General features: G+C 39.7%; 2 protein-coding genes across 6 annotated transcripts in view; one reads left to right on the forward strand and one right to left on the reverse strand.

Annotated features, from left to right (window-relative positions):
- Positions 1-11607, reverse strand: part of CEBPZ (CCAAT enhancer binding protein zeta) — a 28715-nt gene extending 17108 nt beyond the window's left edge. Inside the window, exons 1-5 of the mRNA XM_012475425.2 lie at positions 11423-11607; positions 6918-8410; positions 3585-3816; positions 2815-2998; positions 826-914 (exon numbers count right to left, since the gene is read on the reverse strand). Coding sequence (XP_012330848.2) covers positions 826-914; positions 2815-2998; positions 3585-3816; positions 6918-8410; positions 11423-11578 — 2154 coding nt within the window. The 5' untranslated portion in view covers positions 11579-11607. The remainder of the gene's footprint in view (positions 1-825; positions 915-2814; positions 2999-3584; positions 3817-6917; positions 8411-11422) is intronic.
- A 66-nt stretch (positions 11608-11673) lies between these two features.
- Positions 11674-22992, forward strand: part of NDUFAF7 (NADH:ubiquinone oxidoreductase complex assembly factor 7) — a 42108-nt gene continuing 30789 nt past the window's right edge. For 4 of the 5 annotated variants that reach the window (XR_010337916.1, XR_010337917.1, XR_010337915.1 and 1 more), the window contains exons 1-7: positions 11674-11769; positions 12110-12273; positions 15430-15510; positions 16752-16862; positions 20012-20225; positions 21063-21121; positions 22848-22958. Coding sequence is in view for 2 of the 5 variants with exons in the window: in XM_012475426.2 (XP_012330849.2) it covers positions 11715-11769; positions 12110-12273; positions 15430-15510; positions 16752-16862; positions 20012-20225; positions 21063-21121; positions 22848-22958 (795 nt within the window). In the remaining 3 variants the exon portion in view is untranslated. Of the gene's footprint in view, positions 11770-12109; positions 12274-12295; positions 13885-15429; positions 15511-16751; positions 16863-20011; positions 20226-21062; positions 21122-22847; positions 22959-22992 lie in introns of those variants that run through there. The other variant, XM_064364008.1, reaches the window with a different exon arrangement.

A 22992-nucleotide genomic window follows, 5' to 3' on the forward strand; every position in this document is an offset into this window, starting at 1 on the left:
GTGACAAAAACAAATAATGTACTGGTATTACTATGAAGAGAGCTGTGACCTGGCAGACTCACTAAAAAGGTATCAAGAACTCTTAGGGGCCTGGCCACACTTTTGAGAATAGCTGCATAGGAAGATACTTATTGGCTTTACTCAAGTCACAGAAAGGTTATTAGAAATACGAATTTCTGGGCCAGGGGCGGTGGCTCATGCCTGTAATCCCAGCACTTTGGGAGGCCGAGGCAAGTGGATCACGAGGTCAGGAGTTCAAGACCAGCCTGGCCAAGATGTTGAAACTCTGTCTCTACTAAAAGTATAAAAATTAGCTGGGCGCGGTGGCACGCACCTGTAATCCCAGCTACTCAAGAGGCTGAGGCAAGAGAATCGCTTGAACCTGGGAGGCGGAGGTTGCAGTGAGCTAAGATCATGCCACTGCACTCCAGCCTGGGTGACAGAGTGAGACTCTGTCTCAAAAAAAAAAAAAGGAAATATGAATTCCTCTTATGAATTTAAAAAAGTAACTTTATTTGCAAAAAATTTTATCATATAACTTTTCAGAGATATCTAACGAATAAAGCAAAATTTATCCATTTTCTCAACTCTATATGCAACAACCTACCTACAAAAAGCAACACTATGACCCATGTATAACATCCTTATTTTACATGCACATTTAAGATTTTCTACAAAATGAACACCTCACACAGTATCTTAAGTGTGGACTTTGAATATTTATTAATACTTTTGATTATCATAAAAAAAACTTAAGGCATTATATCCACAACGGCAAAAATATACAGCACAAATGAATTAAAAGACAATTTGAAATTATTTTACCTTTTTGAGTTCCCAAAGACTTGTGTTTTCAGCTCCACAGAACAATGGGTTTCTACTGAATGGATCATATTTATTCAACTGTTTCCCACCTAGGAACAACAACAAAAAAATATGATTTCTCAAATGCTTTATTTCTAGCTCAAGAGGTCATTAAAATCACCACCATTAATATTCTCAACAGGTATTTCTAACACTCTTAGTTAGCCAAGCAACTAGATTAAAAACTCTGAGCTCCCTCAAGAATTTATCTTGGTACTCGAGCTAGTATCTGCTCCTGAATAAACCAAGGAACATGTTTACCCAACCACTGAAAGCTCCCTTCAAGGCCAGGTGCAGTGGCTCACGCTTGTAATCACAGCACTTTGGGAGGCTGAGGCTGGTGGATCATTTTAGTCCAGGAGTTCGAGACCAGCCTGGGCAAAATTGTGAAACCCCATCTCTTACAAAAAATACAACAAAAATATTAGCCAGATGTGGTGGTGTTTGCCTGTAGTCCCAGCTATTTGGCAGGCTGAGGTGGGAGGATCACGTGAGTCCAGGATGCGGGAGTTGTAGTGAACCAAGATTGTATCATTGCGATCCAGCCTGGGTGACAGAGCAAGAGCCTGACTTCAAAATAAGTAAATAAAAGCTCCCTTCAAAACTTCTTTCTTGGCTGGGCACAATGGCTCATACCTATAATCCCAGCACTTTGGGAGGCCAAAGTAGGAAGGTTGCTTGAGTCCAAGAGTTCGAGACCATCCTGGGCAACAGAGTGAGATCTCATCTCTACAAAAAATAAAATTAGCCAGACCTGGTGGTATGAGCCTGTAGTCCCGGCTACCTAGGAGGCTGAGGTGAGAGGATTGCTTGAGTTCAGGAGTTTGAGGCTGCAGTGAGCCTGGCCTGGGTGGAGTCTCCAAAGAAAACAAAACCAAAACCAAACCAAAAAACCTCAAATATTTCCCTTTTCCAAATGGTAACAAAAGGTGCCCATTTTTGGGTCAAAGAGGTCATAAACATTAAGATGGAAATAGTCTGAAGATGGTCTAAAGTCTTTTGGAGCTTTAGAGTGCTCCAAATATTTGTCATTAAAGTATGCCCAGAAAAAATTTTCACTTGGAACACGTCTGACATTATCTTTATGTTTTTAAATTCAGGATTAAAAAATTTAAAACAAAAGATTTTCAGAACAAACTAGGAACTGACTATCTTACAACACACAAGCTCTTTATCCTTCTAAAGAATTACTCTCTCAGTTTAGTCTTCAGGGAAACTGACGGATTCTCCTAAAAACTTTTCAGGCAGCTATCAGACTTTTCTTTTGTACTTCACAAATTGAAATTTGGAGATGAATTAATTTGACCATGAGTCCCAAAGCAAGTTGAAGAAATGGGTCTGGCATCACATTTCTCAAACCTCAAGGCTAGTGTTTTCTTACAGCCTCAAATGAAGAGGCTGCATTTCTAAGATTTCTTTTGACTCTAACATTCTATTAATATACTTTTAATTTAGTTTGGTGTGTGTACAGGAAACCACTTAAAGTTTCTATCTTGAACAGAAAGTTTTCTATCCCTAAAACATTACTTTAAGAAACTGTGGGCTGGGCACAGTGGCTCACGCCTGTAATCCCAGCACTCTGGGGGGCCGAGGACGGCATATACCTGAGGTCAGGAGTTTGAGACCATCCTGACTAACATGGTGAAACCCCATCTCTACTGAAAATACAAAAATTAGCTGGGTGTGGCGGCACGTGCCTGTAATCCCAGCTACTTGGGAGGCTGAGGCAGGAAAACTGCTTGAACCTGGGAGGTGCAGGTTTCAGTGTGCTAGCTGATACTGCACCACTGCACTCCAGCCTGGGTGACAGAGTGAGACTCCATCTCAAAAAACAAATGAATAAAAAAAAAAAATGGTATAAAATTTTGTAAATAAAATAAAATAGAAAATCAAAGAGAAACAAACTCCCTGGTTTAAAAATTCAAGAGAATAAAGATTTTAAAAACTTACCTTTCAAATTATCAAAGTGCACCCAGGAAGCAATCTCTGGTTTTCTGGTTTCTGTATCAGTTTCAGGAATAGTTTTTTCTGTCTCAAGTTTTTTCACCATCTCTGTTTCTTTGTCTGCATCAGTGAATTTTTCCATATCTTCATCATCATTTGCATCAATAAAATTTTCTTCATCATCTGACTCCTAACAAAAGCATGGTTTCATAAATCTACATAAATCAACTGGAAATTGCAGGAAAGTCTGTGCTCTATTATGTGATGTAGAGTTTTACTTATTGCAATTCTGGTGAAATGTGAAAGTTGTAATAAAGTACAATGATGGCCACCAATGCTATTTACAACAAGAGAGGAGATCACATCTTTATTTCTAAACATAACAGTTAAGTTTTGAGCCAAGAACCCCTGAGCCTTAGAGACTCTATTACTTGAAAACAGCCCTCAAGTAAATTTCTGACTTGTAAATACCCCTATGAGGTAGGTACTATTATTATTTCCATTTCATAGTTAAGGAAGAAGACTTAAGCAGTCTACTAAGTTTTATAATCATGATAGCTTCTAGTGTAGTACAGTTTATTCCAAGCAGAAGAGTTGAGCAACATGCCCACCTCGTAAACTGTACAGCTGGTACTAAAATCTAGGTTTGTCCTATTCCAGAACTCACACTCATATGCTTCAGACAACTAGGTTATTATTATTTGAAGCAAAGAAAAACAAAAACAACCAATATATCTCAGTACCCACTCAACTTAAAAAGCAGTTGTAAAATATACCGGATGATCATCTAGTTGGCTTCTTAAACCTGGTTTTGCTTTAAGGATCTCAGACACAAGATATAAAGCTCCACATATAAATGGTGGCATCTGCTGACAAGTAACTTGAAGTAACCTCTTGACAAAAGCCTTCACCCGGCGCAACACAATGTCAGCTTTCAGAGATTTGTAGACAAGGTTAAGAAACATAGCTTGCTTGGAACACATCATCAACCCTGGATCCAACATCTTCCTGTAAAACAAAACCAAGGTCAAATATTTATGTGTAAAACCATCTCCACAACCAATGGTCACATATTAGAAATAGCTACTAACCTCATCTTAGTTAGGGATAACTTTGCTGCTTATTTCAGAACAAGAGACCCTGGCCTAAGAGGTAAAATAGAAGTCAATGACCAGAAAAGAAAGGATGATGATGGCACCAGGAAAAAACAACAATAACAGCAACAGCAACAAAACTCACAGGAATGAGAGTTTTTACTTATGTATGTGGTTTCCTTCTCTTTTCCAGTGTTTCTCTGTTTTCTACATCAATAGGGCACAGCCCTAACCGTATTTTTAGAACCCCACTAGAAAAGCTAATCTAAAACCAGACAATGAAAACTGACCCACGGAAGCAGAACATTAGGAGATCTGGGTTTCTGTCCTTGTATAAATACCTACCAGGAGGGTGATCAGAGGCACCCTCCTTATGGTTTTAGTGAAGACCACCGATGAAAAACAGAAAATTAAATTCTAAGGACTTTAGAGAATCTGTAGTCCGATGTACTAGCTGTGTAACATCCCTTTCATACGCGCTATTCTCACTGCCCAGAGTGCTTCTCCCCAACTCTCTGCATGTCCACAGTATCCAAAACAGGTTCTTCTATTAGTCTCTCTCTCAGTCCCATGCTTGTGTTCTTCACAGTTTCACAAACTTGGTTTCCCTGTCTTTCCCTTTTCTCCCAATGTCCAATGGAATAGAGATTATACCTGTGTTATTCACTGTTGTAACCCCAGTGCCTGGCAGTTAATACTTTTACATGACTGTTTCCAAAATACTTGAACCTATTTAGCTATTATGTGCCTGTCTCTCTGTAATGTCTCTCTACTGTAGGCTGCTCTACTCTGATCTCATGATACTTTAAAAATTCTCTATCCTAGGTGCTGAATCCTACAGATGTTCCCAACTGGTCTAGACCCCCAGATAGTAGGACACCCGGAATTAACACAATCCTCCAGATTAGCTCTATTAACACCTGGAATCATTATTTCCTTTGTTTTAAGCACTTCCATTAATTTTTCCCACTAATACTAGAAATGAAAATATTTAAGCTTGGAAAGAACTTTCCCACTGCTCTGCATACTCAGTTTCCCCCAACTGAGAAATATCACCCTTTTGGTAATATTGAGGTATTCTGGATTATTCAATTTTCTCTCTTTATATTTAAATTTTCCAACATTTCCATCCATTTTGCAGCTTATTTTTAGGCATACAATCCATCTCACATCAACAGAACCATTTGAGAAGAACTTAGAGAGACGTGTCTCTATCATTTGATGAAACATTTTCTTGAACTTTTTGATAAATCATATTTTTGCCAACCAAATCATGTTATTTCTCTTATTCCTCAATTAACTAGGGGTTTTCTTAATATAAAGGATCTTAATAAAACCAAGAGCAAACAAATACTTTAAGAAGGCATAAAGGCCTGTTAAGAAACTCCATCTGTGAGAGCTCTTGGCAAATAATAATTCTGAAAACTTAAAAATGTATTCTTCCTCAGAGATGTTAGACTGTGATGTTAAATAGAAACAGAAAAATGTTTTCTAATAGACTCCAAACACTTTCCAAAAATTAAAAATTCCCATGACCCTCAAAAGTTCAAAATAATCAAACCACCCCCTTTCAAAAAAACAAAAACAAAAACAAAACTCAAGACCCCGAAAGTTCTACATTTTCAGCCTTGGAACTCTTCAAATGAACAGTGATAAGTATCTATTACTTCAAAGAGTTGTGGAAAGGCTTCGAGAGTCTTTTTTAGTGAACCAGAGCAATCAGTGCTATGAAATGTCATGAACTCTAAAGCAAGTGGACGTGGATTTGCCACCTAACTAAATTATTGTACCTCATAGGCTGGAGAGCTGTTAAGAGGATTAAACTAAAGAAACATGTATGAGTACGAGTAATAAGGATAGCAGCCAACATTTCACATAGCACTATGTGTTAGGCACTGTTAAGCACTTAACACACATACAAAGATTACATGGGTTAACACACATAATTCCCCAACCTTCATTAAAGCCCCAGTTCTGTCATTTACAAGCTGTAGGACCTTGTGCAAGTTTCAAAATCTTCATAAAAATCACAAGATAGATGCTTTTATCTCCATCCTACAGACAAATCAACTTAGGCATGATAATATGGGATGGATTATATCTACCAATAGGTTTTTAGTGGGGATCAAGTAATTTGCCCAAAGTTACACAGAAAACTAATGGCAGGGACTCAAACCCAGGCAGTGTGGCTTAAGTCTAAGATATTAACCACTACTCTACACTTTCTCACAAGATACAGCTATGTAAAATTATAAAAATGAATTAGAAGGAAATATATTAATTTCTTGAACACAGTTATGTTCAACTGTCTCTTGAACAGCTCCAAATTGTTTACACATGGCTGAAAATACGATGCCCCAATGGGTGAGTTGCAAAATTCAGTAAACAAAATCTTAATCTTCATGAAAAATAATTTAAAAAACCCCTGCACCCCCCAAAACTCTCTACTTAACATACTTTATTGTTTACCCCAAATCCCCTCTCTGACACCTCCCCCAATATGAGTGTAAGCACCTCAAGGGGTGGGATTTCTATTCATTGTGCCTCCTGTACACCTAGATCATGGCACCATACTGTTTGTTGAATGAATTACTGTGTGAATGCATTCAACCGTGTGAAAGAGAGCAGGGAAAACATAAAGAACTGAGGAGAATGGAAGAAGGAAACTGCAATTATATCTGCAATTTTATTTCTTTAATATCCCAAAATACTTAAAACAAGTATAGCAAAAATATTAATTCTGAAATACTAGAATTCGGTGGTAGATAAAATTCTTTTGGGGATTTTTCTGTATTTTACAACTTCTCAAAATGAAAAATGTATTCAAAGCATTTAATATAATTTGTGCCCATCAGGGAAACAAAGATTAAGTGACTTACTTGAAGGTAGTGAGTAGCAAGCTGCTGAGGGGGCCTAATACCCAGTTTTCTCTCTCTTGCCCCATAGAAGGCACTGCTTGTGCTGTACTACATCAAGTTATACTTCACATCACACACTGAAATGGTATGTTCTTACCTGTATAATGCTGCGTAATATCGATCCGATATTGTTTGCTGAGAATTCATTACTTGGAAAAGCAACATTAAAGCCTGCACACTGGTATTAAAATTCACAACATGCAACACTTTAAACAGTGTGTCCACCTGTTCCCTCACTTTGTCATCACCAGTCTGGGAATAAGGGTATGCCCTATTCACACCTGTTAAAAGGGCACTAAGCATTTTTGATTCAATATCTTTTTTCTTGATACAAGTCTGAAAAAAGCAAAAGTAAATAGTTATTAATTTGTTAGCCAGTTCGCTTTCTTCATGGGAGAGGGCCATCTGATTTAAAAAGCAAACTGCATAATATTGAGCTTTGGAGCTGATATTTGAGCGGAAGAGTAGCCTTTCAACTTCACCACACACAACTCCTTTCATATTGGGATGTTTACAAAGTAATGTCTCTAACAGATGGGAGGCTTTTGTGGCAATTCTGTTCTGAGGATCTCCCAGTTTATTTACCACATGCACAAGAAGAGCCTTTTCTTCCTCAGGCTTGTTACAAAGCAGCTCATGAGCCACAGCAAGGGCTCGAGTTTTAGTGGTTACTAATGTATCATGACTTAAAGTTTCTAAGACCTGCACAAATTCAGCCACTAAGTGTTTCAGCTGGTGTTCAAAATACCATAATATCAGTCTTCTATCTCTTGAGTCCTTGTTGCCACTGGACAACTGTTCCAATTTGTCAAAAGGATGCTGGCTGAAAATCCTCAGCTTCCGATTGTCTGGCAAAAGGTCTGTGATGAGCAACTCTTTGAAAGTATCCAAGGCCATGAGGCACTGCTGTTTGCTGCCCTTCTTTTTAACAAGGTTCACAAGAGTTTCTACAAACTGAAGTGTGTGAATGGCATCATCTTGAATAAGAAGAATCATGGCTGCCATCCTGTCACCTAGCGTCCCTGATGACACAATTGCCTTCATCCAGGTAGAAGAGGCTCCCTTTTGACTATTTGTCTTACTTTTGAATAAGTTGATTTCATGCTCATACAGCTTCTGAGCAAGGGTTTTGTACTTAGACACAACATCCTGAGGCTGGGGTTTCAAAGAATATTCATTGCTATACTCCAGATCATACCATTTGCCTCCAGGCTTAAGCAACAAAGTCTGTCTCTCAAAAAATTCAAAGATGTTCTGTTTATCTTTCTTTACTTTCGGTGTGGTACTGCTGGTCTCATCAGAATGTGGTTCTGGCGTATTCTTATTTTTCACCTTATTAACTGATGTCCTTTGACTTTCTGCTGCATTTTTATTATTTATTTTAGGTATTTTTACTTCTTTTTTGCTGAAATTTTCTTTCTTAGCTGGTTCATCCTCTTTAATTAAGCAAGCTTTTGTATACTTGGCCAAATTAAGATTTTGAATAAATGCTTCCAATTCACCTTGTTGAAGATCATCAATTGCTCCTTTTTTGCCTCCATCGATCACTTCGTCATTCTCATCCAAAGTAGCCAGCATAAGGTAATCTTGCTGCATAAAAATGTAAGTTAAAAATACATTACAAATGTGAAAAATAAAACCATAAAATAATAGGAAACACAACATAATTTTTAAAATAATTTCAGAACAGGAAAAAATCCTTTCAAATTTGACATAAAACTCAGGGTCCACAAAGGAAAATCATTCCCTCTCTTTCTTTTACACACACACACACACAGACTCACACACACACTTTTTCATTTTGATATAGGAAAAAAGACAAATTATAAACTGGAAAAAAAATACAAGCAACTTATAGCAAGACTCTGTCTCAAAAAACAAACAAAACCCACCACAACAAAGTAATTGGGTTTAATGCCTTAATATAAAAGTCTCTACACATCAGTAAGTGGCAACCCAAAAGAAAAATGTGCAAAGGATATGAAAAGTTCATAGAAAAAAAAGTGTTCTTTAAAAATATGAAAAGATGCTTGACCTCACTGACATTTAGAGAAATTCACATTAAAACCACAATGAGACATCCATCTTTTAATTTATCAGATGAGCAAAGATACATTTATGAAAGGCGATGCTGGGAAAGGGGTGGGGGAAAGGGAACTTTCATACATGGTTGATGTGAGTATAAATTGACACAACCTCCATGGAGGACAATTTGTCAACTCCAATCAAAACTATTTAATACAAGGCACACATCCGTTGACCCAGCAGCTTCATTTTTAAAAATTATTTGATTGAGACAGGGTCTCGCTCTGTTGTCCAGGCTGGAGTGCAGTGGCATGCTCATGGCTGACCTGCAGCCTCAACCTCCCAGGCTGAAGTGATCCTCCAACCTCAGCCTGTAGCTGAAACTACAGGCATGTACTACCATGCTGGGCTATTAAAAAAAAATTTTTTTTTTTTGTAGAGATGAGATCTCCTTATGTTGTCCAGGCTGATCTCAAACTCCTGGGTTCAAGGTATCCTCCTACCTCAGATTCCTAAAGTGCTGGGATTACAGGTGTGAACCACACTGTGCCTGGCCCGTTTCTACAAATTAGACACATAAACACTTACAAAAGTGGGGGAAAATTACGTTTAAGGTTATTAACTGTAGCATTATTTAAAATAGTGAAAGAACTGTCAACAATTTTTTTTTTTTTTTTTTAGATGGAGTCTTGCTCTTGTTGCCCGGGCTGGATGCAGTGGTGTGATCTCGACTCACTGCAACCTCCGCCTCTTGGGTTCAAGTGATTCTCCTGCCTCAGCCTCTCCAGTAGCTGGGATTACAGGCGCCCGCCAACATGCCTGGCTAATTTTTGTATTTTTAGTAGAGATGGAGTTTTGCCATATTTGCCAGGCTGGTCTTGAACTCCTGACCTCAGGTGATCCACCACCTCCGCCTCCCAAAGTGCTGGGATTACAGGTGTAAGCCGAGGTGCCTGGCCACTGGCAACAATTTAAATATCCAAATAAATGTATGGTTAGATAAATTAAGGCAGACAAAATGACATAATGCAGCCATATCAATGACACAGAACTTTATGCACTGATATAGAAGGACCTCTAAGATGGAAAAGAAAGCAAAATGTAGAGACAGGTATATATATATGGTACCATTTGTGTAAAAAATAATACACACGTATGTATATGCTTGAAAAGGTATATAATATCCCTAGAAGATATAAAATACACTTGTAAAAATAATTGCTTCCTATCAGGGACATCGTATGGCTAAGATAAAAGTGGAAAAATTTGGCTTTTCACTATATATCTTTTTAAGTTTGTATCATGTGTATATATTACCTATTCAAAACTAAAATATACACAAGCACGGAGCAAACTGTGAATCTGCCTATCTCTAACCAACTCCTCTACCCTGAAAGTCCAGTCTTCAAACAAAATAATGTTAAAAACAAAGTTAATTTCTGTCCCTTATCTGCTTAAAATCTTCCCGTGGTTTTGCATCAAACTCGGAGCAAAAGCCTCCTCTTACCCCTTGGACCTCATTTCTTTTTTTTTTTTTTTTTTTTTTTTGAGACGGAGTTTCGCTCTTGTTACCCAGGCTGGAGTGCAATGGCGCGATCTCGGCTCACTGCAACCTCCGCCTCCTGGGTTCAGGCAATTCTCCTGCCTCAGCCTCCTGAGTAGCTGGGATTACAGGCACGCGCCACCATGCCCAGCTAATTTTTTGTATTTTTAGTAGAGACGGGGTTTCACCATGCTGACCAGGATGGTCTCGATCTCTTGATCTCGTGATCCACCCGCCTCGGCCTCCTAAAGTGCTGGAATTACAGGCGTGAGCCACCGCGCCCGGCCCCTTGGACCTCATTTCTTACTATTTTCCTCTACCTCACTTTGCCTCAGCTACACTGGCATTTCGGCTGCTTATGGAATAGGTTAGGCACACTTCGGCCTGTCTCTGCATTTGCAGCTCCAACTGAGTGGAATGGCACATGGCTCACCCCTTCCTCTTCTTTAGGATTCTGCTCAAACGTCTCACTGATGTATTCGTCGATCATCTCATTTAAAACTAACGAGCTCCCCACTCCTTATCGTCCTTCCTTGTTTTATTTTCTTCCATAGCACTACCCCGCGTCTGCTATACTATGTATTTAATAGTTTGTATACGGTTTATCTCCCTTAATTAGGATGTTCCAAAAAAGAGGGCTTCTGGAGCATACAGTGCCACGTGCACGCATCATATGAGAACAGAATTGAAAATTCCAATACCACTGGTATTCAAAACACTCACACCACAAGATCCGGACCAAGAATAGCTACTCTCCGACCTGATGGAGTGATGGTTACACTACGTCAATAAAATGAGAGGATCGCCTACATCTTAAGAAAGGCCAGAGAATTCAACGTTCAATTCGAAACTTTTCTTTTGTAAACAGCAGTGGAAACCAGCGTGGGAAGCGCATCGAACACACACTTCTGAGACTGGGATTTGGGTCCTGGAGGCCCGCGCTTTACGCCGCGCGGAAGCAGCGGTGCAGTCAGCCTGGCCACATTCAGGACTCCCCACGCCTGACCCCTTTCCCCGAAGCCCGCGGTCGTTACCTTGGTGCCTCCAAGCCGTAACACTTCCTCCAGGGAGAACCCATTCTCAGTTTCACTAGTATCATCCTCGACCTCCTCGTCCGGATCTCCAATCGCCTCCTCGGGGCGCCAAGGCCTCTTGGCATGGAATTCCAAAGGCTCCTTGGCTGCCGCCATGACTGACAGAGCACTCACGCGTGGAACTCTGCTTACTTCCGCTCGGCCCGTCACGTACTTCCTGCCGGGGCGTGTCTTCTCCCGGAAATAGTCTAAGCTCCAGCTCCTGGCGGAGCGAGCCCTTACGAATTTGGGCATGAGTGTCTTGGTGAGGTCAGGTGTGGGGCAGCTGTGCGCAGTGGGGCGCGCAGGTAAGCGTCAGTCCCCTGGAATCCCGGTTGCCGTGGAAACGCGTGAGGCGCCTTCCTCAGCTTCTCAGTTGGGGGATCCGGGGGATTAAGGGCTCGGGGGCTCACTTCCACCTTGAAGGCACCTTGGGCTGGAAAGGGCCCGGTACAGACGCGATGGGACTGCGTAGTCGTGGGCAAGTGGGGGCTTTCTCTGCGCCCTGTGGGCGTGCTAAGCATAGCCCGCGGTCTGCGATGGGGCGAGGTTAAGGGTTCACGAAGATGCTTTGAAAACGCTAAGGCTGCTTGCGCTCGTGAATATTAAGATTTATCATGGGACCTGTTTGATTTGTGTTTTTCGCAGCCATTCCCTCTATTTGGAGAGGGAAATACTTCAGCTCCGGGAATGAGCCTGCAGAAAACAACCCGGTGACGCCGATGCTGAGGCATCTTATGTACAAAATAAAGTCCACTGGCCCCATCACTGTGGCCGAGTACATGAAGGAGGTGTTGACTAACCCAGCCAAGGTATGGGTCGGGTAGCCCGAAGACTAGGCCCTCTGTAGCCGATTTGCGACGTACGAGCCAGGAGGGAGAAGCCCAGAGGTCCTCAGCCCAGGCAGTGAGGGTGCTTGCCAGGGGAAGAGCCGTTTCTGAGGACCTGGGGACAGATAATTTGTCAATTGGTTAAGGCTGGCTCAAGTCAGAGGCAGTGCCAATAAAGAGGAGAGGACATGGTCCAAGAGTGTTTCGGAGACAGAATGTAGCTTATTGGATTTATGATGCTGAAAGGATGACTTTCCTACCTTGGCTGATGGTAGGTGGTGTGGATTCATCGCTTTGGGAGAAGGGAATGCAGGAGGATGAAGGATGGAGAGTTCAATCTGATATATGAATTTGAAGTGTTTGGTTCTCTTAGATGGAAATCTCCAACAGGCAACAGGAAATAGGAATTTATTGCCTGGAAAGTTGCCTGTGTTGAAATGGCCTCAGCTGGCATCGGAGACTTGCTGGTGAGAATGCAGTCTGTGTTTTCACTGTTCTAGGATTAAGCACAATCACAGCTTTCTGAACCACGTTTCCTTGTCTGTTCTGCAGACCCATTTGGTGAAAGCCTGTAGTCCTTTATTTTAGAATATTTCACCTTTTGCTGGGTTGAAATATGACCTCTGTGGAATTCTGGGGTTGATTTCGTCATTGCTGTTGGATGGTGACGTGACTCAAGTGTCGAGGTTTACCCAAGGCCAGTGTCTTTCTTTCAGTGCCGATGGGCAGGGCTACAAGATAGGTGGCTTAGGCTAGTGTGGTAGTACAAGAAATAGAAGAGGGTGGTTTAGAAATGGACTGACAGGATTTGGCCATGGATTGAGTGATGGAACGGAGGAATCAAGACTGATTCGTAGTTTTAGCTTGAGCAATTGGTTGATGATGGTACCTTTGATTGAGATTAAGACAGACAGGACCAGGTTTGGAGGAGTACTGGGGAGAGGGCCTACAGTGGGAGCTGCATTTTATACATATTTTGTTAGCAATGACATCCAGGTGGAGATAGAAAGTAGACAATTGGCTGTAAGAGTCTGGTGTTCAGAAGAAAGATTGGGCAGGCATATATACATTTGCTTGTCATCAGTATATAAGTGATACTTAAAGCCAAGGAACCAGGGAGAGTGTATGAAGAGAAAGGAAGGTTTCCCAACATTGAGACTTGGGGTAACTCTAAAATTTAAGAGGACCCTTTAATAGAAATCAGGGGTTTCATAAACCTGGATGGAAAAAATATTACACCTTTATTTTCACTAACTTTCAACTGAAATTTAGCATTTCTTTAATTATGAACATACACAGCAACCAGTAGCATCAGCAATACTTGTGACTTTGTCATCTGTGGAGATCGTTGGTATTTTCTTATCATAATACGGTGATCACAGGCATCTCAGAATATCATCGTGCTCATCCTTCAAAATTTTGTTAATTATTGGGTCTTTGGCTTGGTTATGTGCTTTTTTGTTTGTTTGTTTGTTTGTTTTTTTGAGACAGAGTCTCACTCTTTCACCCAGGCTAGAGTGCAGTGGTGCGATCTCAGCTCAGTGCAGCCTCCACCTCCTGGGTTCAAAGGATTCTTGTGCCTCAGGATTACATGTATATATGCTTCCACACCTGGCTAGGTTTTTTCTATTTTCAGTCGAGATGGAGTTTTGCCTTGTTGGCCAGGCTGGTCTTGAACTCCTGGCCTTATGTGATCTGCCCGTCTTGGCTTCCCAAGGTGCTGGGATTACAGGCGTAAGCCACTGTGCCCAGCCTGATTATGTTTTTTAATACACTAGTAAAGAAGTATATTTATCACATTAAAAAAAATTTGATACATTTTTTCAGATATTTGTTTTGTAGGTCTGTGCATTTAGAAGCACTCTATGAAGGGGCCTATAGGCTTTCCTGGACTACCAGGATGGTTCATAACAAATAAGGGTAAATATCCCTATCATGTTTCCTTGTGAATGGAAGTAGAAAGCCTAGAAGGAGAGATGTTGTATAGAATGAAAAAAAAAAATTTTTAAAGATAGGAGTGACTTGATTTATTTTGAATGCTGAAGGGGGAAAGTTGAAGCTGGAAGAGAGAGGGGGGATAATTAACAGGATCCATGAGAGTTGTATGAGGAATGGCAGTCCAGAGCACAGGTGGAGGGATTAGGTTTGGAAAAGAGGAGAAGGGGAAGGTGTTTCATTCTTTGAGTCCCCAGGAACAAATGGGATTAGGTGGAGGCCAGGTCGGGTTGGGAAGCTGAGGAAGTTGTATTTTATAATATTCTTTAATTCCTGAGTGAGGCTGAGGCCCATGTCACCTTGGTAAGGTGGTAGAATAGGAACTTTAAAAGCATAGGAAATTTTAAACACAATTCTTGAGTGTTTCTTGAAGGTTAGGCATCATGCTAACACTTGGGGTATGAAGGTAAGTAAGGCTTGATCTTCTTCGGCAAACAACTATAATTTGTGGTGAAGAACATAGACAAATAAGCTCAGCAAAGGTAGCACTGGATTTGGCCTTAGGTTGGAGGGCTGGAGGAGGTCAACAAGGTGGCATTTGAGCAGATTCAGAGGATGAGTATAAGACTTAGGGAGAGATGAAAAGGGAGAAGGATGAGAATTCGCAGTGGCATGGACATCTGGACAAGCAAGGCTAATTAAGAAAACTCTTTTTCTGTAGCTATAATATTCATGTGGAAAAGTTCACAAATCACAAGTTTATTGCTCAATGAATTTTCACAAAACAAAAGCTGTCGTGTAACCAGTACCCAAATCAAGAAACAGAACATCACCAGCAGGCAGAGCCCTTATGTGAGACAGAAAGTGTTAGAATTTGGAGAGGAGGCTGGAGGAGTCGACAGGGTCTTGCTGTGTTGCATGTAGGAGTAGGGAGGGGAGGAAGGGTGTGGAGTGCAGAGATGGACGTTACATGACTTCTGCCTTTACGGTCAAGATGTAATTGTTTTTCTACCAGTTTTGTAAAATGACTATCACTTTGTAAAATTTGGGTAAATACACCATGTTTCCCATGCTTATTTAGAGGGGAGAACTTTCTTACTAAATAATTATTTCACTTTTACATTATTTAAGATTTTGGAGGGGTGTTTTAAAAAGCCTTATTTGAAAATTAATTTTTTTTCTCCGTTTTCTCTTTTTACTCAGGGTTATTATGTGCACCGTGACATGCTAGGTGACAAAGGAGATTTCATTACTTCACCTGAAATAAGTCAGATCTTTGGGGAGGTAATATTCAATGTAAAGTATGAATGAAGCTACTACAAACATTTGAGAGCAGATAAAATTGTATTATTCTATAGACGTGTTCTACAGCTTTTTTGTGATTCATCAAAAGTTTTTATAGTAGTTTATGTACTGAGGGAATAGAGAGGCAATGGAGGGGAAGACAATGGTAGAATAATTGAAAAGTTTATACTTCACCATAGGAAGGGAAATGGAGAGATAAGAGGGACAATGAGAAAGAGAAGGAAAAGAGGGGATCATAAAGAGGATGGAAAAAGGAGAATCATGTGATACCAGAGAATGGAAGGAAGAGAGACAAAAGGAAAGGTGAATAAAGAGACAGAGAATGCCCAAGAAGGAAAAGAGAAAAGATAAAAAAGAGCACTGAAGAATTAGTGAAATTAAGATAAACTCTAAAGCTCCCAGTCATGATTTTGGCCATAGCTACAGTAAAAGTCTTCTTTTATTTATTTATTTATTGAGACAGCGTTTCGCTTATGTTGCCCAGGCTGGAGTGCAATGGCGTGATCTTGGCTCACTGCAACCTTCCGCCTCATGAGTTCAAGGAATTCTCCTGCCTCAGCCTTCCAAGTAGCTGGGATTACAGGCATGGTACATGCCTGGCTAATTTTGTATTTTAACTAGAGATGGGGTTTCTCCATACCGGTCAGGCTGGTCTTGAACTCCTGACCTCAGGTGATCTGCCCATCTCGGCCTCCCAAAGTGTTGGGATTACAGGCCTGAGCCACCATGACCGGCCAAGTCTTCCTTTAATAAACAGAATTCTATTTCATTTCTACATAAGTACCTTCTATGAATTTAGAAATAGGAAATAGTGTTCAAGAGGAAGTAGAATGTGGGTATTGAAAAGCATTAGTTATATAAGAGCCATGTAATTGTGTAAATCATATGAATATGAAGAAATGGCATGATCACATTTCATCTGTTTATTTGCTTTCAAATATTTTTCTGCTAGTGATATCCTCTTATCTATGTCATGGACCTTTTATAGCAGAGGCTGCCTTAGTTTTTCCTATTAATCTTCCTAAATGGTGTATGTTATGAAATAGTCCCAGGAAGTTCCTATGTCTTGTACATAGGAAATGTATGTATTAAATAGCATACATATGGCTGTACACGTTTTGCTTTTTGGCATATAGTGCATATTTATGTGGAATTTTATATTGTGGTATACTTTTATACTTTATAATACTTTAATATGTGGTTTTTTTTCCTTGTCATAGTTACTAGGAATATGGTTCATTAGTGAATGGATGGCCACTGGAAAAAGCACAGCTTTCCAGCTGGTGGAACTGGGCCCAGGTAGGGGTACCCTCGTGGGAGATATTTTGAGGGTAGGTAATAAAAGAATGTATTTGTCTTATATAAGTGAATTTTAGTACTTCTGAGTGTGCAAACCATGCTGATTTCATTGGTTTTCAGTTCCTTAATTTCATATTTCTCAGCTAATATATCATGTCAGAATAATTTAATCAGTCATTACTTTCTGTTGTCTGTAAGCTTAAAAAATGGAGCGGAGGGGAGAATATGAAAGCTAAAAATAGGAAACATTTAGAAGACATTATGGGAGAGTGTATTTGTTTTCTCAGGAAGGAAAGTTTTTAATTATATAAAAAGTTTAGGCCGAGCCCGGTGGCTCACGCCTGTAATCCAGTACTTTGGGAGGCTGAGGTGGGTGCCTTTTTTTTGTTTTGTTTTGTTTGAGACAGAGTCTTGCTCTGTTAATCAGGTTGGAGTGCAGTGATATGATCTTGGCTCACTGCAACCTCTGTCTCCCAGGTTCAAGTGATTCTTGTGCCTCAGTCTCCTGAGTGGCTGGGATAACAGACGTGGACCACCACACCCAGCTAATTTTTGTATTTTTAGTAGAGAAGGTGTTTTACCATGTTGGCCAGGCTGCTTGAACTCCTGGCCTTAAGTAGTCTGCCTGCCTCGGCCTCCCAGAGTGCTGGGATTACAGGCGTGAGCTATCACGCCCAGCCTTCTACGACCATTTTGAAAAGCTATTGGCCATTATTTACTAACATCAAAGTTTCTTATATTGTATGACCCAGCAATTTTACTGCTAGTGATAAACCCTAGAGAAACTAGTGTTATGTGTACCAGGAGAGACATACAAGAAGATAGCAGCATTGTAATACAATAGTGGAAAGCCGAAACAACACAAATGCCTATCAGATGGATAAATGAGTCAGTTAATTGTGGTATAGTCATACAGTGGAGTACCAAGTGCTGTAAGAATCCATGCAGTCACAGCAGAATATAACAATATTCAACATGAAACAAAATGTATGAAAGTAGCAATTTGCAAAAGAGTTCATATTGTATGATTGTATTTATATGCAATCCAAAAAATAGTCTACATTAAACAATATATATTTAGTGATACAAATATATTTAGTAACATTTATAAAGAAAAGTCTGGGTATTATTAACTCAAGATTCAGAATTGTGGTGACTCCCAAGGGTAGAGGGAGTCCACAGGAGCTTTAGAGATAAGGCCATTTCTCATTTCTTTAACCAGATGGTGGATATTCTTTCCTATATCGTTCTATCAGTCTATGTAGTATTTTATAAAAATATTAAAAAGGAAGACAATTGTTTGTAGTACCTGATAAGTAATAGTATATATTAAACTTCTATAGTTTTTGTATTTTGGAACTCATAGTCTTTTTGAATTTATTTTATATGTACCTGGCAATTCAATGTACAAAACATGGCTGGGTGTGGTGGTCCGTACCTATAATCCCAGTACTTTAGGAGTCCGAGACTCCAGACTCCCAAAGTTCAAGACCAGCCTCAGTAACATGGGGAAAGCCCATTTCTACAAAAAAAAAAAAAAATAGAAAAATTAGCCAGGCATAGTAGTATGGCATCTGCGGTTTGAGCTGCTTCAAGGGGCTGAGGTGGGAGGATTGCTTGAGCCCAGGAGCTTGAGCTGCATTGAGCTCCCATGCTTATATGCTATTATGCCTCTGAGTGACAAAGTGAGACCCTGTCTCAAAACAAAACATACTCAGTATAAATCTAAATTTCTTGATGCTTTATGGTTTTTGCTTTAAATTAGGAATTGAAGGATTTAAAAAATATATAAACATATGACAAACAAGAATCTTGATTATTTGGCTGAAGAAAGAAAACATCACAAATTTAAATTTCTAGGGCTTTATGTTTTTCAGCAAGGTCATTTGAATATAAAATATTGAATAAGGGCCTCAAATAATACTTTCTTGTTCAAGTGATTTAAAAGTCAACTCCAGAGCCCTTTAAAGTATGAAGGATGCTTTTCCAGACTGAGTCATAAGAACTCTTAAAAGCCAAAGAATTTAAAGGGATGTAAAGCAAATAGCCTAAGAAGTATCTACTAACATCAAAGTTTCTTATATTGTAAGACCTGTTTTATTGTTGATCTTACCTTCTGAAAAATTTCTCCTGGAAAGTTTTTCCATATGTATTTTGATCTCAAAACCTAATTTGGAAAAGTCATCTTGTTCATATTATCAGTCTGTATGTGCATATTCATATCTCAGAAGTATTAATTGGAGGCAGATCACCAGTAAAAATTATATTCAAATGAAAAATAACATTGACACATTTTATGCTTTTGCTATTGAATTTTTAGCCTTAAAAGATTGGTAAAGGCCGGGCGTGGTGGCTCACGCCTATAATCCCAGCACTTTGGGAGGCCGAGGCGGGTGGATCACGAGGTCAAGAGATTGAGACCATCCTGGTCAACATGGTGAAACTCCGTCTCTACTAAAAATACAAAAAATTAGCTGGGCATGGTGGCGCATGCCTGTAATCCCAGCTACTCAGGAGGCTGAGGCAGGAGAATTGCCTGAACCCAGGAGGCAGAGATTGCGGTGAGCCGAGATTGTGCCATTGCACTCCAGCCTGGGTAACAAGAGCGAAACTCCGTCTCAAAAAAAAAAAAAAAAAAAAAGATTGGTAAAATATTAGCATTTTCTTTTTTCCCTTGCATGTTTACAACAGTGAAAAAATGTGTAGCTAAATAAAAATTGAATATGTGACAGACCCCCGAGTTAAGCTGTCAGGTTTTCAGTGCCATTCAGATTTGGTTCTTTGAGGTTAGAGTTCTTATCTCAAAGATGAGATTATTTCCTAGACTTAGAGGCGTTTCAAATCAAGTCTATCTACAGCTTATTTCCTTGATCTTTTTTTAGACTTCATAATCTGAATCATTATGTTTATCAGATGCCAAATCTTTTCTTTTCATTTGTTAGTCGTAATTTATCATTAGGAAACCAAATTGTGCATTGTTCATTTCTTTAGATTATGCTTAATAACTAATAGGTTATGATTCCTACAGACTGCTGGAGAGTGGCTTTGGTAAGGAACAAATCTCTCTGAAATATTACTTCTATTGTGACATGACTAAATCATTGATGTTAATGATTAGGAAACTTAAAACTTACTTAACACATTGTATTTTGCCCACTTTTTTTCTTCTTTTGGTATTTAGGTGTTCAGTCAACTTGGATCTGTGCTGAAAAACTGTGACATTTCAGTACATCTGGTAGAGGTGAGCCAAAAATTAAGTGAGGTTCAAGCATTGACACTGACTGAAGAGAAGGTCCCATTAGAGCGAAATGCTGAATCCCCAGTGTATATGAAAGGTGTCACTAAGTCTGGGATTCCAATTTTCTGGTACCGAGATCTGCATGATGTTCCAAAAGGTAATTACTTTTACATGGATTAATAAAAGAATTTCGATCACAACCTTCACAGTAGTGATGGGATCATAACTTTTTACAGCAATATAACAGATTATGAGGTACTGCTGCCAAGTTCCTTATCCATAGAGAGTAGCCTATTTTTTTCTCGAAAAGAGCATGATAATAGAAAATAAAGTTGCCTGACATTAACTAGCAGTTTATTTCATGTAGTTTTGTAGAATCCCAAACAAAATATAAATCTCCATTGTACTTTTGTGTATTTCCCTATAGCTAGTGTGGTACTGATGACGGAGCAGCCCAAGGCAGCCGGGGCTGATGGAAGCAGTGTTAGTAGGTGGGTTCAGTTTAGTTATTGAATTAAAAAAAAATTCTTACTTGCCTAAAGACAGGCAAACTATGGGGTAAAATCCCTGCACTATTCAGGAATACTGATGAATCTTGACTCAAAGCTAAAGTGGGGGTATGATCTTGGGCAAGGGACCTCAAGCCATTCCTGGCCTCAGCCTTCTCTGGCTGTGAAGACTGATTTTATGAAATCAAATTCCCTTCCAGCTAACAGATCTGAGTTCTAATTTTCTTCAAGCCTAGTGATGAGTAAACGATTTAACTGATATTTCAGGTATTTCCATTCTCTGACCCCATTTATGTGTAAGATAAGAACAGTCATAATTGTTCTTTTGTATGTTCTACAGTGTAAATTTTCCATGAAGAGGTAGATAATGCTGTGGTAGTGATGATTATGGAGGAAGGAGGCATTTTCTTTTTTACAGTTAATGTTCAAAATAATTAATTCCTGTAAAATGTGGAAATATTAATTCTTTTCCTCTTTTTAAATAGGACACAGCTTTTATCTTGCACATGAATTTTTTGATGTTCTTCCTGTGCATAAGTTTCAGGTATTGAGGGGGGAAAAAGGTCATGTCTATAATTGAATACAATAGGCGTTGTGTTGCCAATGTTTATGGTGTTTATTTGGTATACAAACATTACTTGTTGAGGTTATTTTTAACTATTATTTGGAATTTTGATACACATAAATAATTGAAAACCAAAAATGAAATATTAAAGAGAATTTTAAATTCTCCTAGGATAATTATTAAGAATTCTTAATTCTTCTAAGATGAAGAAGCAAGGGAATGAAAGATGGTAAGATGGTAACTGGCTATAGTGCAATGAAGGATTTACTTGAGCAAACTTTTTTTTTTTTTTGAGATAATCTCGCTCTCGCCAGGCTGGAGTGCAGTGGCGCGATCTTGGCTTACTGCAACCTCCGTGTCCTGGGTTCAAGTGATTTTCCTGCCTCAGCCTCAGACTATAGGCGCGTGCCACTGTGCTCAGCTAATTTTTGTATTTTTAGTAGAGACGGGGTTTCACCACATTGACCAGGATGGTCTTGATCTCTTGACCTTGTGATCTGCCTGCTTTGGCCTCCCAAAGTGCTGGGATTAGAGGCTTGAGCCACCACGCCTGGCCTTTTTTAAATTTAATTTTTATTTTTAATTAAAAAAAATTTTTTTTTGGGAGGCCGAGGCGGGTGGATCACTAGGTCAAGAGATCGAGACCATCCTGGTCAACATGGTGAAACCCCGTCTCTACTAATACAAAAAATTAGCTGGGCATGGTGGCGCGTGCCTGTAATCCCAGCTACTCAGGAGGCTGAGGCAGGAGAATTGCCTGAACCCGGGAGGCGGAGGTTGCGGTGAGCCGAGATCGCGCCATTGCACTCTAGCCTGGGTAACGAGCGAAACTCCGTCTCAAAAAAAAAAAAAAAAAAAAAATTTTTTTAAAGAGATAGGGTATTGCTATGTTGCCCAGGCTGGTCTTGAACTCCACTGCTCAAGTGTTCAAGCTGCTGGGACTACAGGTGTGTGCCAGTGCACCCAGCCAACTTTAGTAAATTTTAAAAAATTCTAGATTCAGATTTTTTGGACTGGGCATGGTGGTTTATGCCTGTAATCTCAGCACTTTGGGAGGCCGAGGTGGGTGAATCACTTGAGGTCAGTAGTTCAAGACCAGCCTGGCCAAAATGACAAAACCTTGTGTCTACTAAAAATACAAAAATTATCTGGGCTTGGTGGCATGTGCCTGTACTCCCAGCTAGTTTGGAGGCTGAGGCAGGAGAATCGCTTGAACCCAGGAGGTGGAGGTTGCAGTGACCTGAGATTGCAACACTGCACTTCAGCCTGGGTGACAGAGTGAGACCCTGTCTCAAAAAAAAATAAAACTTTTCTTCATTCTTTCTGTGAGTAGCTTTAAGATTTGGTGATAATGTATGTGTGCTGGTAATTTGTAAGGTGAAGAGCAACTCTCATGATCCTGTAGTAATTTGTTAGTAAAGCTTCTGGCTATTCCTCCTGAGTCTGTTTCCTTGTTTTGGGTACTTGGCATGCTGCTGATTTGCTTATCTTCCAGGGCTTCATCTCCGTTACTGTTTCTTTTGCATCTGTCAGTCTACTGTGTTAGAAGTCAACGAAGTAATGAATTTAAGTAATTTTAAATAGTGAGGGCACTTGTAAATGTTGGTTACTTATGTTAAGAGGAGAAAAAGCTATTATTTTTGGTAGAAGCAATGTGGAGAACAAACTTGCAAACATTTGTTTTCATGTGTTATTTTGTGTTTAGAAAACACCACAGGGATGGCGAGAAGTATTCATTGACATTGACCCACAGGTTTCTGATAAACTGAGGTTTGTTTTGGCACCTTCTGCCACCCCAGCGGAAGTCTTCATACAAGTAAGAATATGCTTTTTTCTTCTAAGTTTCTTTT

This window comes from Aotus nancymaae, unplaced genomic scaffold (assembly GCF_030222135.1).
Source record: "Aotus nancymaae isolate 86718 unplaced genomic scaffold, 86718_ANA_hifiasm-v0.15.2.pri h1tg000057l, whole genome shotgun sequence".
NCBI lineage: Eukaryota > Metazoa > Chordata > Mammalia > Primates > Aotidae > Aotus > Aotus nancymaae.